The sequence below is a fragment of the Erinaceus europaeus genome, chromosome 9 (assembly GCF_950295315.1).
Source record: "Erinaceus europaeus chromosome 9, mEriEur2.1, whole genome shotgun sequence".
Classification (NCBI taxonomy): Eukaryota; Metazoa; Chordata; class Mammalia; order Eulipotyphla; family Erinaceidae; genus Erinaceus; species Erinaceus europaeus.
Genome location: NC_080170.1, coordinates 76,249,556 through 76,267,047, shown reverse-complemented (window position 1 = coordinate 76,267,047; position 17,492 = coordinate 76,249,556). Strand labels below are relative to the sequence as shown.

At 42.9% G+C, this 17,492-nt stretch overlaps 1 protein-coding gene across 1 annotated transcript in view; it reads left to right on the top strand.

Annotated features, from left to right (window-relative positions):
• UCK2 (uridine-cytidine kinase 2) overlaps positions 1-17,492 on the top strand; it is a 48,386-nt gene that overhangs the window by 27,302 nt on the left and 3,592 nt on the right. Inside the window, exons 2-6 of the mRNA XM_007538887.3 lie at positions 7,767-7,926; positions 8,025-8,121; positions 8,897-9,039; positions 10,207-10,304; positions 16,052-16,100. Coding sequence (XP_007538949.1) covers positions 7,767-7,926; positions 8,025-8,121; positions 8,897-9,039; positions 10,207-10,304; positions 16,052-16,100 — 547 coding nt within the window. The remainder of the gene's footprint in view (positions 1-7,766; positions 7,927-8,024; positions 8,122-8,896; positions 9,040-10,206; positions 10,305-16,051; positions 16,101-17,492) is intronic.

Below are 17,492 nucleotides of genomic sequence, written 5' to 3'. Positions count from 1 at the left end.
CAACATAGTGTTGGAAGTTCTTGCCATAGCAATCAGGAAGGAGCAAAGAATGGGATTGGAAGAGAAGTCAAGCTCACTATTTGCAAATGACATGATAGTATACATAGAAAAACCTAAAGAATCCAGCAAGAAACTTTTGGAAATTATCAGGCAATAGAGTAAGGTGGCAGGCTACAAAATTAACGTAAAGTCCTTTATGCAGACACTAAGTTAGAAGAAGATGAAATCCAGAAATCAATTCCTTTTACTATAGCAACAAACACAATAAAAGCTCTAGGAGTAAACCTAACCAAAGAAGTGAAAGACTTACATACTGAAAATTATGAGTCACTACTCAAGGTAATTGAAAAAGACACAAAGAAGTGGAAAGATATTCCATGTTCATGGGATGGAAAAATTAACATCATTAAAATGAATATACTACCCAGAGCCATATACAAATTTAATGCTATTCCCATCAAGATCCGAACCACATTAAAAAACATTTTTATATTTACTTATTTTCCCTTTTGTTTTCTGTGTTCTTTTTTTATTGTTGTTGTAGTTATTGATGTCATAATTGTTAGATAGGCCAGAGAGAAATGGAGGGGGTGGGGGGGAGACAGACCCAACCACATTTTTAAGGAGAATAGAACAAGTGCTGTCTTCCCCTCCTCTCTCTGTCCTATCCAACAATGACAACATCAGTAACAACAATAACTAGAATAATAAAACAAGGGCAGGGAATAAATATTAAAAAAAAAAAAGGAAAGAAGATATGCTCCAAGTCTTTGATTGTCAGAGAAATGCAAATAAAGACAGCAATGAGATACCACTTGACTCCTGTGAGAATGTCATACACCAGGAAACATAGCAGTAACAGGTAAATGCTGGAGAGGTTGTGAGGTCAAAGGAATTCTGCACTGCTGATGGGAATGTAAGAAATGCAAATAAAGACAGCAATGAGTTACCATTTGACTCCTGTGAGAATGTCATACACCAGGAAACGTAGCAGTAACAGGTAAATGCTGGAGAGGTGAGGTCAAAGGAATTCTCCTGCACTGCTGATGGGAATGTAAATTGGTCCAACCTCTTTGGAGAGCAGTCTGGAGAACTCCCAGAAGGCTAGAAATTGGTCTACCCTATGATCCTGTAATTCCTCTCCTGGGGATATATCCTAAGGAACCCAACACATCCATCCAAAAAGATTTGTGTATACCTATGTTCATAGCAGCACAATTTGTAATAGCCAAAACCTGAAAGCAGCCTGGGTGTCCAACAACAGATGAGTGGCTGAGCAAGATGTGGTATATATATACACAATGGAATACTACTCAGTTATAAAAAAAAAACAGTGATTTCACTGTGTTCAGCCCATCTTGGATGGAGCTTGAAGATATCATGTTAAGTGAAATAAGTCAGAAGAATGAATATGGGATGATCTCACTCTCAGGCTGAAGTTGAAAACATGATCAGAAGAGAAAACACAAGTAGAACCTGAACTGGAATTGCTGTATTGCACCCAAGTAAGACTCTGGAGTGGGTGTGGGGGAGGGTACAGGTCCTGGGAAAGGATGACAGAGGTCCTAGTGGGGGGTTGTATTGTTATGTGGAAAAAAGAAATGTTATGCATGTACAAACTATTGTATTTACTTTCGACTGTAAAGCATTAATCCCCCAGTAAAGAAATTTTAAAAAGAAATCCCCCATTAATCTTAGTTTGAGGTATGTATGTCTGTGTTATTTGTCATGGTAAATAGAGTCAGGATTCTATTCTGTTTTGCTTAGAAAAAACACTGTTTTCCCCCCAAAAAAGATAAATAGGTGTCTCTTAGAAGAGACATCTGTCTCTGCTGACAGCATGGGTTCCTAGCCCTGCCCCTGGACACCCACATGCACCTGTGGTCTGGAGCCTCACAGCAGAGCCATGTGCCTTTCCAGTTTGGCTGCAGAGGGACACAGCTGCAAGGCTCTTTGAGGCTCTGCTTGAGCAAACTGCCTTCATCTCATTTCCTTTCAGTTAGAAGTCTCTACTCCCTGGGGCTGAATTGTGAGCTCTGGGGCTGCGAGAGCTACCTGCTCGGCGCCCCCTTGTGGCCTCCTTTCATATATTTGGGAGCTGGGCAATGGAAGGAAGAAATGGGAAGACTACAAAGAAGCAAAGACTGGGAACACTGGCCAGCAAAATAGCTTCCTTGTATAGTGATTTGCTTTGCCATGCTCACTACCCAGGTTCTAGCCTCTATTGCATTGAAGAAATTTTGGTGCTGTGGCCTTTTTCACCCTCTTTATGCTTCTACTTTTTTTAAAAAGGACTTATATACTGCAACATGAGGAAGTCATTTGAAAGTATTCCCTGAAAAAAGATCACAAATCCATGTAACTAGGAACCAAAGCATTTTCTTCATCCAAAATCACTATAAAGTACAGGTAAGTAGTCCAGGGTTCAGTCCATGCAGCACATGGACCAGAACCAGTCTGGTTCTTTCTTTTCTATCATTTCTCATGAATAAATAAATAAAATCATTTTTAAAGTACTGTTAATTGGAAAGGGGGTGTATGCTATAAACAAGAAGTGGTCTTTATTTTCTAGCATTTGGACCAGGTGGTGGCACACCAGGTAGAAGACACATGTTACCTACCATATACAAGGACCTAGGTTCAAGCCGTTTATCCCCACATGCAATGGAAGGGGGTGGTGAGGTGGTTTCACAAGCATTGGAGCAGTGCTGCTGGTGCTCTCTTCCCCTCTTTCTCTGTTTCTATTAAAAAGAAAGGAAGGAAGATGGGTAGGTAGGTAGGTAGGTAGGTGAGTAAATGATCACTGGGATCAGTGGAGTTGTCACTGAGCCTCTGCAATAACACTACTGGCAGATATTTCATATATATATATATATATCTTATAAATCAATGAGAAAAAAATCCAACAGTCAGTCCCCATCTTTGAGAATAAGGGTGCAGGGAGAGGAAGATTCATGGTGGTATCTCTCCTTTCTGTCTCTCTCTATCCCCCCCATAGTTTCCTTCTATCTCTATATTAAAGGGTAAAAAATACACATGTTTTACAGTTTTATTTCTATTTTACATAAGGATTTTGAGGTTGAGAGTTTCAGCTACTTAAGCTACAAAGTCACAAAGGAACTCTGGTTTCTGATATTCCATTTTTTTAAAATTAGTGATTTAATATTTATTTGCAAGATTATAAAATAATTCCATATGGTTCACACCACAAAGTTCTGTGTCTCACCCCTCTATTGGAAACTTCTATTGTTTACCCCTCTGTGTGTCTGGACCAAATTTTTTTGGGGGGTACAGAAGGTGGGAGTTACGATTTATATAATTGCTTCTTTGCTGGTCATGGGCATTGGCAGGTTGATCCATACCCCTGGCTTGTTTGAATCTTTGTAGTAGGGTAGGTTCTAACAAGCATTAGTAAGGTTATTTGCCCAGAAAAGTCAGGATGGAATCATAGTAGCATCTGGAACTTGGTAGCTGAAATGGAGTAAAATGGAAAACATGACAAAATATTTAATAAATAGGAACAGTAGAGTAGGAATAAAGCAGATGAAATTAGGGACCTTTGCGTTGAAGGATGTCTGTTTTAGAAATGTTCCTAGGTGCCTGTGTCTTAATCTTTGCTTGTGCTTAATAGCTAACATGGGGGTGGGCTGGAAATATTGTCTGGGAAGATGGTGTCAGAGGTGAGTAGAAGTAGGAAGTAGGATTAGGCAGAGTTGCTCGCAAACTTGAAGAAAGTATATAAATGCAATTAACTGTTTACCACAATGATCTGACCCAGGGCCCATATATGTTCACATTTAGCACAGAAGCCTGTGTAACTTCTGAGTTCCTGTCAGCCTGAGCTCATAGCTCATGGTCACTGTTGGGAATATTTTAGGCTGCACTCATTTCAGAACCAGTCTTTTTTGAATGGCAGAGTAGGATGATCCAGTCTCCTTTTAGAGCTGGGCAGTCCTACTATCGCCATTTCTTAGAGAGAGTACAATCCTGAAGAAGCCCACCAAGGGGTTTATGATGACATTCCCAGTGGGTGTGACCAGTGATGGTGGAGAGTGGGATGTTAGAGGTCTAGGCCCATATTATCTATGGGAGAACCCAAGGATTCCCTGTCTAGGATCCTGGATGATGGGGTGGCCTGATAGTGGCCAAAAAGGCAACCATTAAGTGAGTCATTTTCTTGCCCTCATCCAGCTTTTATAGTCCCTTTTTTATGGGTTTAGACTTTCTCCCAGCTGTTAAAGTGCTGAGTGTCATTGTTGTATCTGAACTAATTTATGGAATCTGATCTTGTTAGGAAGGAAATACTAAGGATTTTAATGGGGCCTAAGTTAACCTTAAGTTTTACTGTGTTTGCTTGATTGATGAGTCTTAAAGGTCGTCAAGGGGATGATAATTGTCCTTTAGTAGATAAATAGTCTTGACAGTATAACTTATCATGTATACTGTTTCTTCTAAAGCTTATCATAGGGTAACAGGTAACAATAATGCTGATGCCCTGTCAGAAGAGTAAAAAGTTAATTTTTTAAAAAAAATTTTAAACTTTAGTCAGGAAAATTGGGAACATTTACATGTTAGTCCAAGAGAGAGAAAGAGAGGATTCCCCTTACATCTTGTCAGAAGCCCACCTAAGAAAGAGGGAGAAGCCCTCAGAGGTCTCTCATGTTGACCCGGGCCCATGTATACTCACCAAGTAGAAAAGAGCAAAAGAAAGTGAAAAAGCAGCACACTGCCATGGTGATCTGGACAGAGAGAAGCCACGCCCACAGGTCTAGCTTATAACACTCAAGCCCCAAGGTCACCTTTCCAAGCCACACTTGTCACCACTCCATTTCCTGGGTGGTACCCTTTAGGTACTTATTGTCCCTCAACACCCCCCCCCCGGCTTTAGGAGTATGGACCCCAAATTCTTTTTGGGGTGCTGAAGGACTGAGTTTTGTGCTTCTGTAACTGCTTCCTGCTGATACATGGGCTGTATCCTGATTGACACATACTCCTAGACAGACCTGTTCTGTCCCGAATCTTTCTCTGGTAGGGTAGGGCTTTGGAGAGTGAAGGTTTCTAGACACTTCACCATGTGTTCATTTGTGCAGGTAGTTAGTCGGATGGTGGCAACAGCTGGGACTTGACAGCTCGTTAAGTTTATTGGGTCAGGAAACATGGTGACCTAGACAGAGAGGGCAAAAAATTAAATCTTGAAAGAAGTTGAACTAAGAAAATCTGTGAATTTCATCTGGGGTTTTTCGGTTTCCCAAGGTTGAATGGTGAATCAGCTGGGACAAATGTGGCTATGGCTGTGTTCTCTCCCATATGAAAATAAATTTTAAAATGAAGGAATTGAGTCTGCTGTATATCTGTGATGATTAAATGCATATATTACACGGTGAGTGGGCTGGGTGGAGAGACAGATCATCACTCTGGCACATGTGATGCTAGGGATCAAACTCAGGACATAAGTCTTGAGACTCCCAACAGTTTACCCACTGCTCCACCTCCCACACTGCCTTGTGTGATAATTATTAACCAGGATGTTTGATGAGGGAATCCAGAGCCAAGAGAAACACCAGGCTAAGTTCTGCAGGAAAAGATTATGAAAGGAACTGAGACTTCCTTCTGGCATTTATCCGGCAAGAGATGAAAACAGTTGTGTGAGGGAGCTTTTATGTAAATACAGAGAAAAGGAAGAGTGTGGTCTCCTGCCACTAAAATGGAGAAGCTTAGAAAAGTCAAAAACACCTGTTAGAAAATGGCAAGTGTGTGAATTTTCTAGGACTTAAATAGCATGTGACCATACTCTGGGCAGCCTGAAATGACAAGAATGTATTTGTTCTCTTGCAGTGTTTAAGGCCAAATGTCTCCAAATCTATTGGTGGGCAGCTTAAGGTGGTTTGTGGCTAGTTTGATTAATTTTAGATAGAGCCATTTATTTATTTATTTTTAAATATTCATTTATTCTTTTTTGTTGCCCTTGTCATTGTTGGATAGGACAGAGAGAAATGGAGAGGGGAAGAGAAAGATAGACACATGCAGACCTGCTTCACCACCTGTGAAGCAACTCCCTTGCAGGTGGGGAGTCGGGGGCTTGAACCAGGATCCTTATACCTATCCTTGCACTTTGAGCCACATGCGCTTAACCCGCTGTGCTACTGCCTGACTCCCTATTTTTCTTTTTAATATAATTATTACCATGAGAGAGAAGCAGAACCAGGATGCTAGAAATTGAACTGGGGGACCTTATGCCTGAGAGTCCAATGTGCTAGCCACAGCTGCACTTTCTGGACCCCTCATTTGTTCTTCCTCTTTCGCTGGGGCTGAATCAGAGCCGTCTGCCCCTGAGCCCAGTCAGTGTAGGATGGAGGTAGGCTTTCTTTGTCTCAGAGAGTCAGACGTATCACTGTGTAATTGTTGTAAATTTACTTAAAATGACGTTTGGGGGATGAGGCTGCTTATGGCGCATATAGAAGAATTCACAGCGGGAGCTGGGGACTGGTTTAATCAATACACGGTTTATTAGGGTGAAACAGGTAAAAGGCAAAATAAGCAATTATCATCAAGGGTTAAGCGTACGCTAGGTCTATAAAGTCTGAACATGGTTATCAAAGTTTAGTCCTATAAGATAAACAATTATAAGCTCTGGTAAAGGTTGCTCATGGCTGTAGAGGGGTCTAAAAGTTTACCAGCTAGCAGAGTCACATGTGCTCAGTTCCCAGGAGAAGTAGACATGGCAGATGGATGCCTGGGGCACCTCCGCTGAGAGGCATCCGACCAGGAGAAGAAGCCATAGCCAAAAAAAGCCCAGAGTTCTGGCTGCTGTCCTTTTAAGTCTATTCAGCCTACCCATAATGCTTTGCACACCAGCACAGTCTGAATTCACCTATGCCCACCATGCGCCTGTGCAGATCACTGCATACTCTGTCAGTCTTATGTCGCCAAGGCTGACGTTAGCACTGTGTCGGGGCATACAGCATCACCACATGTAATAACTGTGACTTTGACTTTGGACATTCCCAATGGTTTCCCTGTCAATGAAAAGAGGCTAGATTCTTTGGAAAATTGGGTCCTGTGCTATGTTTTTTATTATTATTTATTTATTTTCCCTTTTGCAAAGAATGTATGTTATGGAGAGAAGAGGTATCTGTATGCATGTTATTAAAAAGAAGCAACTGGTTTTGGACACGGGTGGGATGGGTGGTGCTAAGGACCTAGCAAAATGGTCATGCAAAATACTTTCATGTCTGAGCCGTCTAAATTTCTAGGTTCAATTCCCAGCACCACCATAAGCTAGAGTTTTCAATAATTAATTGGTATTCTAGTAACAGCACAGAGTTTATTTGGAAATGAAACAGCAAAGAGGAGAGCATGATCATGGAGAGACAAAGAGTATCTTCCCCATTCAGACCAACAACACCTAAAGAATCCTTGTAGAGGGCCAGTTGGTGGTGCACCTGGTTGAGCGCACATGTTATAAAGCATGAGGACCCAGGTTCGAGTCCTTGGTCTCCACCTGCATGGGGAAAGCTTCACAATGGGTGAAACAGTGCTGCAGGTATCTCTTTGTCTCCCTCTCTATCCTACCCTTCCCTCTCGATTTCTGGCTTCTCTATCCAATAAATAAAATAAAGATAATAATAAAAGAACCCATGTAGCCAGGCAGGTGAAATAGCTCACTCTCTCCAAGAGTGGTCATTCCTATAAGGGAAGGATGTCTGGGCCCATCCTGGTGTTTACATTGATCCCTTATACTCTGTGTCCTCTCCCCTTCACCTCAGTCTTCCGTCTGTGCAAAGATTGTGCAGCTCCTGGGACAGAACGAGGTGGACTGTCACCAGAAGCAGGTAGTCATCCTGAGCCAGGACAGCTTCTACCGTGTCCTCACCTCTGAGCAGAAGGCCAAAGCCCTTAAGGGCCAGTTCAACTTTGATCACCCAGGTGGGTTAGGGGTTGGGGGACAGAGGTGGCTGGGCCAGGGGAGGGAGAGTGTCCCTTTCCAAGGCAGAGCCTGTGCAATTCTCTTGATTTTTCTATAGATGCCTTTGACAATGAACTTATCTTCATGACACTCAAAGAAATCATGGAAGGGAAGACGGTGCAGATCCCTGTGTATGACTTTGTCTCTCATTCTCGGTGAGTGAGTGCCTGGCTGGGACCTCTGTGGCCTGTGTGGAGGGCATGGTCACCCTGTGGGCCACTGTCCAGCCCCTAGTCCTGAAGGTTGGGCACCTGTATGGGCCTGGGCTGTTACAACAGAATGCAAGGGAGACTGAAAAGGACATCAGAACAAAGAAAACTGATTTTGAGTGCTTCTGTGTTACTTGTGGTTCAGCCTCTAAAAGAGAGGTGCAGATTCCATGTCCTCACTGTCCAGAGGCCTAAGCCCTCTGAGACTGTCCCCCCCCCCAAGATGGAGTACAACTCCCCTTGGTGGAGGAGTAATCAGACACCATCTAGAAAGCTCAATGGTGGTTGTGTTGTCCTATCCTCAACTGCATCTGGCTCCTTCAGTCTGGCCCAGCACCTCCTGAGCTTTGGGGGAGCCCTGGAAAGACTAAAGCCTTAGATAGAGACCCAGAGGCATAATCAGAGACCACAACACTGCAGTTTCCTTCAGTGCTGTGGGGGGCAGACTTGAACCTGGCTAGAGCACAAGGCAATGCGCAAATGAGCTGTCTCACTGATCTGTGTCCTGGTCTTGTTGGGAGGAGAGGTATCACCTGTGCATGTGCCTGATCTGAGCTGTCACTGAATAGTGAGTCTCTTGTTCCCAGGAGGACACCCTTGTGTGTTTCCTGGGTGTAGAGAGTAGAGGGCCGGGTCAGACTGTGCTGACTCTGTTGGGTCTTCACTTCCTGCCATGGTATATATCCTTTGTTCATCTGGGCTGAGCTGCTCTGTGTTATAGGAAGGAAGAGACTGTCACCGTGTACCCCGCCGACGTGGTGCTCTTTGAGGGAATCCTAGCCTTCTACTCCCAGGAGGTGCGAGACCTGTTCCAGATGAAGCTCTTTGTGGACACAGATGCTGATACCCGGCTGTCCCGCAGAGGTGAGTCCATAGGAACCCTCCTGAGGTGAGGCTACTGTGCAGCCACAGGCCCTGCCTGTTTCAGTTCAGCTCTGGCTTCCTTAACATCTAATGGGTGCTGTGGGAGAAGGGCGCAGTCACTGTGTATTCTGGAGAAGGAGAGTCCTGTCAGGTCAAAAGAGATGGGCTGAAGGACATTTGTTCTGCAATGTGCTTGTGCCTGGAATGTGTTTGCTCATGTCTGCCTGGTGCTTTCTGATCCTGTCTTTTTTTTTTTTAAATCTTATCTTTTTTTTTTAATATTTATTTTATTTATTCCCTTTTGTTGCCCTTGTTGTTTTATTGTTGTAGTTATTATTGTTGTTGGATAGGACAGAGAGAAATGGAGAGAGGAGGGGAAGACAGAGAGGAGGAGAGAAAGATAGACACCTGCAGACCTGCTTCACTGCCTGTGAAGCGACTCCCCTGCAGGTGGGGAGCCGGGGTTCGAACCGGCCTGTCTTCTCTAGAAAGTTCTATGGATGTTGTGTCATGCTTTCCAGCCAGTGGTGCTACATACCTTTCTGAGTGACTACGGTGTACACCTTGTCCCATTTTCAGCAGAGTGGAGCCTGTACTTTCAGTTCCTCGGGGCACTGGTCAGAGTTGCATCCACTGAATGTATCACTGGAGGACAGCATGAGGCAGATGCAGACATTGTCTCTATATCCCAATTACGAACATCGAGAAAACAACAACAATAATGACGATAAACAACAAGGGCAACAAAAGGGGAAAAATAAAGTTAAAAAAAAAAAAAGAAAAACATCAAGAGAAGCTTTGGTGCTATGGTCTCAACCAACCCCCCCCTCCATAGCATCTTAGAACTGTGAAGCCTTGATGATAGGCACCCCACCCCCCAAAATAAGATAAGGAGAATAAAAGAATGACCTGTTTGCCATTAGGGGCTACCCAGGACTGTGCCCTGTTCATCTGCTCACACTGTCATTTGTGTCGGTCTGGTATTATTAGAAACAAAAATACATGGTTGGCCTTGCCTTGACAGCTTTGGTTGGGCCGGATTCCTGGGGTGCAAAATATGACATATAAATTGTTCCAAAGCCATTGCTCTGTTCCAAGTTTGGCTGGTAGAGGATCCTGTGTGAGCCTAGACTGGTCATGATCATTGTTTTGTTCCTTCTCTTACAGTGTTAAGGGACATCAGTGAAAGAGGGAGGGACCTGGAGCAGATCTTATCTCAGTACATCACTTTTGTCAAGCCTGCCTTTGAAGAATTCTGCTTGCCAGTGAGTTGTGTTGTGGGTTTTGCTGATTTGGTTTGTTTTCCTAACTGTGGAGTTTCCAATGTACTCTGGCAGGGCTGGCAAAATAGCTCACCTGGAGAGTGTACTGATTTGCCCTGTGAGTGGCCCAGGTTTGAGCTCTCCTCTCAGCTAGCAGACTACTGGTTTGGGATGGGAGACCCTACTACAAGCTGTTGTGTCTTTGCATGCTTTATCTGGAGATGGGAGGGGTGGGACTTAGCATCAAAAGTGAGATGTGACACCCAGGGTGAGAATTTCTCAGTTTCTCCTGGTAATTGACTTTTTTTGGGGTGGGAGAGTGGCTTTTAAAATTTTGTTTATCAGGAGTCCAGCGATAGATAGTGCAGCCGGTTAAGCACATGTGGCGAAATGCAATGACCAGCATAAGGATCCCAGTTTGAGCCCCCGGCTCCCCACCTGCAAGGGAGTAACTTCACAAGCGGTGAAGCAGGTCTCCCCCCTCTCTGTCTTGTCTTCCACTTCTCTCTCCATTTCTCTCTGTCCTATCCAACAACAACATCAATAACAACAACAATAAAACAAGGACAACAAAAGGGAGAATATTAAAAATATTTAAAAAAGAAAAATTTTTTAAAATTTTACTTATCGTTATTTGTTGGATAAAGACAGCCAGAAATTAAAAGAAAGAGGGAGATACAGACGGAGAGAGATAGGGAGACACCTGCTGCCCTGCTTCACCACTAGTGAAGCTTCCTCCCTGCAGGTGGGGACTGGGGGCTTAAACTCGGTTCCTGCTACACTGTAACGTGCACTCAACCAGGTGTGCCACCACCCAGCCCCCAGTAATTGACTTAAGTCTGTTAATAGATTTTCACAAATTGGGATTTTTTTTTTTTTAAAGGTTCTGGGATGAATTTTCCAGTATGCCTGAATAATGTGGGTGCTCTAGCCATTGCTGGGAGAGAGGACTGGGTGTCCGGGATAGGCTTTGGGAAAGTGGTGGAGGGAACTGAGCAGCCTGGAAGTTTTTTCTTTTTCTCTTGGAGTATCTCACCTGTTTTCTTTAACTCATTGGAACACAAAGGCAGCTCACCACTGGACATAACCACTGTACAATAGAACTCAGCATTCTGTTGTCCCTCCTGTCCACCCATCTTATGCTTGGGAAGATAAGCTCATTTCTACCTGGACCAGGGATCAGGGTCCATCTAGTTGTCTGCAAATGACAGCAGGAGTGAGGACCCACATGTATGCTGGATGTGATCTTACAGGACTCTGATTATATCCCAGGAGAGTTCCTTTGTAAAGTGAGCTACAGAAATCATATTATTGGGAGCCGGGTGGTGGCGCAGTAGGTTAAGCGCACATGACACAAAGCACAGCATCAGGATCCTGGTTCAAGCCTCCAGCTCCCCACCTGCAGGGATGTCGCTTCACAGGCGGTGAAGCAGGTCTGCAGGTGTTTATCTTTCTCTCCTTTCTGTCTTCCCCTCCTTTCTCCTTTTCTCTCTGTCCTATCCAACAACAACAACAGCAATAATAACAGCAACAATGACAAACAAGGGCAACAAAATAAATAAATAAATTTAAAAAATCATTATCATTAAAATTTTTTTATTGTAATTGTGGCCATAAAACTTTCTTAAGTCAATTTTTAAAAGATTGCTTCTATTTATTGCTTAATGAGAGAGCTAGACTATCACTCTGACCCTTGCCATGCTGTGGATTGAACTCAGGCCCTCATGCTTGAGAGTCTTGATCCCTGACTTCCAGGGTAGAGCTATGATGGTCTTGAAAAGTTGGCTTTCCTCCAGAAAACAAACATGACAAGACAACTCAGTGAATTTTGTAGAACAGCTGGGATTTCTGGTAAAGAAAAGAACATCATTATCTGAAGCATGGTGATTACATGTGGACAGTGAGAGCAGGAGGGGAGGGAGAGAAGGATTCAAGCAGAAATGGTACAGGCACCATGTTTATATTTGCTTCAGACCCACTTGATATACTTAAGGGGCCTTCCATGAACCAACCACTCTATCATAGAGAGGAATTATTTAAAAGAAAAAAAAGGGGGGGGGGAGTTAGCACAGCAGATTAAGCGCAGGTAGCACAAAGCGCAAGGACCAGCATAAGGATCCTGGTTCGAGCCCCAGTTCTCCACCTGCAGGGGAGTCGCTTCACAAGTGGTGAAGCAGGTCTGCAGATGTCTATCTTTCTCTCCCCCTCTCTGTCTTCCTCTCCTCTCTCTATTTTTTCTCTGTTCTATCCAATGACAACAACATCAATAACAATAAAACAACAAGGGTAACAAAAGTGAATAAATAAATAATTTTAATTTTTTTTTTTTAAAAGAAAAGCTTAAGGGGACTGGATGGTGATGCACTTGGTTGAGCACATGTGTTACAGTACACAAGGACCCAGGTTTGAGCTCCCAGTCTCCACCTGCAGGAGGAAACTTCATGAGTGATGAATGAGGGCAGCATGTGTCTCTTTCCCTCTCTATCTTCCCCTTCCCTCTCGATTTCTGACTGTCTCTATTTGATAATAAATAGATAATAAAAAAAAATTTAAAAAAAAAAGAAAAGCTTAAGAGAAGGAGTTTGGGAATGCTGTTGAGAACCGTAGAAGCCACACTCTTTAGTGAGGTCAGCCCCAGGGAGCCAGCCACACAGGGGCACCAGGAAACTGAACTCTATCCTAACAAACTCCAAGGTGTCTCAACTGCCATATAGACACTAGTGAATGGGGTCAAACCACCCTGATGGCAAAAAAGTGACATTGACCTCACAGCAGAGTTCCACTTTAGGAATTAGTCTGGGAAGAGTAAGAGGTCTGGGATGCTCCCCTCAGTCTCCTCCCCCAACACACACACACACACACACACACACACACACACACACACACACTGTTTAAGGGATTTCAGGCAATGATAATACTACATCACTTCTTCAAAACCCCTCTCCACATCACAACAAAAACCAAAACTAGGAAAGCAAGGTGACAGATCCAGAAGAGCTATCATCAGAGAATTTAGGTGATACATTGTTAAGAAACTTGGAAAAATATAAAGCTCTCAGTTTAATGAAAAATAGATTAAGAGTTGTCTGGGAGGTGGCATAGTGGATAAAGCATTGGATTCTCAACCATTAGGTCCTGAGTTGTATCCCCGGCAGTACATGTACCAGAGTGATGTCTGGTTCTTTCTCTCCTCCTATTTTTCTCATGAATGAATGAATTAATAAATAAATTCTTTAGATTAAGAAAAAAGTAATGACTTTAGGGAGTCATAGGAAAATGGAAAGCTTGAGAACAATTACAGGGTGTGAAAGGCACTTTGAATACATTCCATTCTCAAATAACAAGTCAAGGAAGTTGACTTATCCATGTAGAAGATAGAACATCAGAAATAGAAGACAACTAGCCACATTCTTTGACTTAAAAGCTTTAGGAAAAGTGAAGCAACTTTTTGGAGAGTGAGTATCAGAATTATAGGGGTCTCAGAAGAGAGTAGGAAGGGAGCAGAAACTAAAGAAATAATAACAAAAAAAAAAAATCCAAATCTGGGATATAGTAAGGATGTATATGTTCAGAAAGCAGAGAGTATGCTCAAATTCTTAAATGCAAGTAGGCTTACACCAAGACACATCATGAAATTATCAAAAGTCAAGGACAAAGGGGGAAAAAAATACAAGCTGCCAGGAAAAAGAAAGTGGCTTACAGAAGTAGTGTAGACTTGCATCAGTATTTTTGTAGGAGCCATGAGGGCCAGGAGAGTGAGAGAGAAGAAAACAGGGAACATTTAACACTCAACAAGGTGATAAAACAGACCTAGAAACAGGCCAGGGGGTCGGGCGGTGGCGCAGTGGGTTAAGCGCATGTGGCGCTAAGCCCAAGGACCGGTGTAAGGATCCTGGTTCGAGCCCCTGGCTCCCCACCTGCAGGGGAGTCGCTTCACAAGCGGTGAAGCAGGTCTGCAGGTGTCTATCTTTCTCTCCCCCCCTCTCTCTTTCCCTCCTCTCTGTCCTATCCAACAACGAACAACATCAATAATGGCAATAATAATAACCACAACGAGGCTACAACAACAAGGGCAACAAAAGGGGGAAAAAATGGCCTCCAGGAGCGGGGATTCATGGTGCAGGCACTGAGCCCAGCAATAACCCTGGAGGGAAAAAAATAAAAAAGAAACACAGGCCATAGAAACATAAGACCACTTTAAAGTATGAAAAGGAAGGAAGAAATGGATAGATGCTGTTCAAGCAAAGACACAAGAACAATTTTTACAAAGACCCTCTTGGTGTAATGCAACAAAGTAAAAGACTCTGGGGTGGAGAGGGGTCAGGTTTTGGTAGAGGACCCAGTGGGGGTTGTATTGTTGTATGGAAAAATGAGAAATGTTATGCATGTACAAACTACTGTATTTATTGTCAACTGTAAAACATTAATCCCCCAATAAAGAAATTTAAAAATATATAAACAAGCACCCAGAAATAAGAGTAGAAAAATAAAAAGACCCGCTTAGATGTATTTATATATTATTCACATATAAATATACTTTTAATATATAACTTATTCACATGCATACAGTCCTCTTTGTCTTTCTAATTTTCTCTCTAGTGCTTTGAAAACAATCCTTTTTTAATTGGGAGGTTATTGTTTTATAGTATAGTTGTTGGCATATGGGTACAATTTCACATCTCACCATGATAGATGTCTGTCTGCAAAATACTCCCCCCCCACCAACTTAGGTCCTTTTCTATTACCATTTACTAGAACCTGAAACTTCCCTTGACCCTACACCCTCTCTTTTCCCAGAGTCCTTTGCTTTGGTACAGCACACTAAACCAGTCACTAGTACTTTTTAATCTTTCCTACATCTTTTTTTCTTTCCTTCTTTTATGTAATAGACATTCTTTAATTTGGTGTATGTGTTCAAAAGTTCTTGTTGCTACACTTTATGTCTATTACCAAATAACCTACATTTCTCTGGAAGGATAACTACCAGATGGTTTCACTCATGTGCAATATAATTAAGTTCTGAAACAGATGAACTTGTTAACAAGAAAAAAGAAAATAAAGAGTGGGAGTCGAGTGGTAGCACAGCAGGTTAAGCACAGGTTGTTTATAGTTGTTGTTTTTAGTTGTTGTTTTAGTTGTTTATAGTTGTTGTTGCTTTTGTTGTTGTTGGATAGGACAGAGAAATCGAGAGAGGAGGGGAAGACAGAGAAGAGGAGTGAAAGATAGACACCTGCAGTGCTGCTTCACCACATACTAAGTGGCCCCCCCGCAGGTTGGGAGCCAGGATCCTTGAGCTTAGCACCATGTGCACTTAACCTGCTGTGCCACCACCCAGCTCCCTAATCTATTCTTTTTCTAGTGGAATAGAGGAACTATGTGTATTTGATTATAGTCATTAAGCTTAAATGATGTGAGATATTCACTCCAGAAAAAACTAATTGTAAGTGGGGGTAGATAGCATAATAGTTATGCAAAGAGACTTTCATGCCTGAAGCTCCAGAGTCCCAGGATCAATCCCCTGCACCATCATAAGTCAGAGCTGAGCAGTGCTCTGGTTTAAAAAAGGGGGGTGGGGGGGTAGGAGGGAGAGAGGAAACTAACTGTTGCTTAGATACAAAAAAGTCTTGGAAACCCTTCTTAAGCTACTCTTCTGGGGTGGGGTACAGGATGGGGGCTCATGACTGAGTTCCCTCTAGGGATTAGGGCTGGATGGGGACCCTCTTTAATACACTATGAATCTTTCTCCACAGACAAAGAAATATGCTGATGTAATCATTCCAAGAGGTGCAGATAATTTAGGTGAGTCCTTAAGGAGGTAGAGGGGCTCATCTTATGTTCTTTGTTAGGCTGTGTGGTCAATTAAAGCTCTAGACTTGCTGAGCCCCTCATGGGGATAGGCCACTGTTCTGTTCCATGTATGGGTCACCTGTCTCTCTGGGCCTTGTGTGACTATGGTTAAGGTGTGAGCTTGTGCTTCTCTAGCAGCCACCCTTTGTCCATTGTGAGTGTTGGACCTCTTATCCTGGTGGCTGCTTTCAGCAAGAGTGAATTTCCTTATTAATATCATTTAAGATCATCTACTATCAAGTTAGCCCTTCCTAAAAGAAGATGGTGAATTTGTTTGGGGCTGTTGGTGGGTAACAACATCTACATCCAGGCAGAGGTGATTTAAATGTAGATCCTGTCTTCTCAGGTTCTCCTTCCCTCCCTCCCTCCCTCCCTGCTGAGCTATTATGGAGTCAGTTATACCAGTGAACAGTTTACTCTATTTCTTTAGCGAGGTGGTATATTTTTATTTACAATGCAGTGTAATTATCAAACTCAGGAAGGAATAGGTTTTCAAAATAATTTGTTAATGAGGAAAAGAAGAGGAGAACCAGAGCATGCAATGTGAGGGACTGAACTTGGGATCTCATTCTCCAGAGTCCAATACTTCATCCATTATGCTACTTTGCTGACAATATTTATAACACTAGCACTTAATTCTGGAGATAGTCACAGGCCTCCCTCTCACCCCCCCTTTTTTTTTAGCAGACCCATTTTTTTGTAGTCTGACCTTCCTGAGATATCCTGTAGCTTTCTTTTTGCTTCCCCATAAAAAACTGCATATTTATTTATTCAATATTTTGCCACCAAGGTTATTACTGGGGGTCGGTACCAACTACAAATCCACTTCTCTCAGCAGCCTTCCCCCCCCCCCCTTTTTCTTTTCTACTTTATTTGATAGGACAGAGAAATTGAGAGGAGAGAGTTAAAGAGAAAAATAGACACCTATAGACACCACTTGTGAAGTATCCTCCCTGCAGATGGGGAGCCAAGGGCTCAAACCCAGGTCTTTGAACATTGTAATGTGTACTTAACCGGGTACACCACAACCTGATCCTTGCAGCTTTGCTTTTTCACATTAATCACTTGCTTAGGGCCAGCAAGATAGTTCATTGGATAGTGTGTTTGCTTTTCTACGCACATGACCCAGGTTTGAGCCCAGCCCCTACTACTCTGAAAAATGTAATACTGTGGTGTCTCTCTGCCTTTGGTTTCTGAAAAAGTTGGCTTGGAACAGTGAAGCCCCAGCTACAACCACCATGACCACCAAAAAAAAAAAAAAAAAAAAATCACTCTTTTGAGGTGTTACTTTTCAACAGGATAACTGTTGGCACTGGCACTGGCTATTAGTGGGGTCAGGCAGCA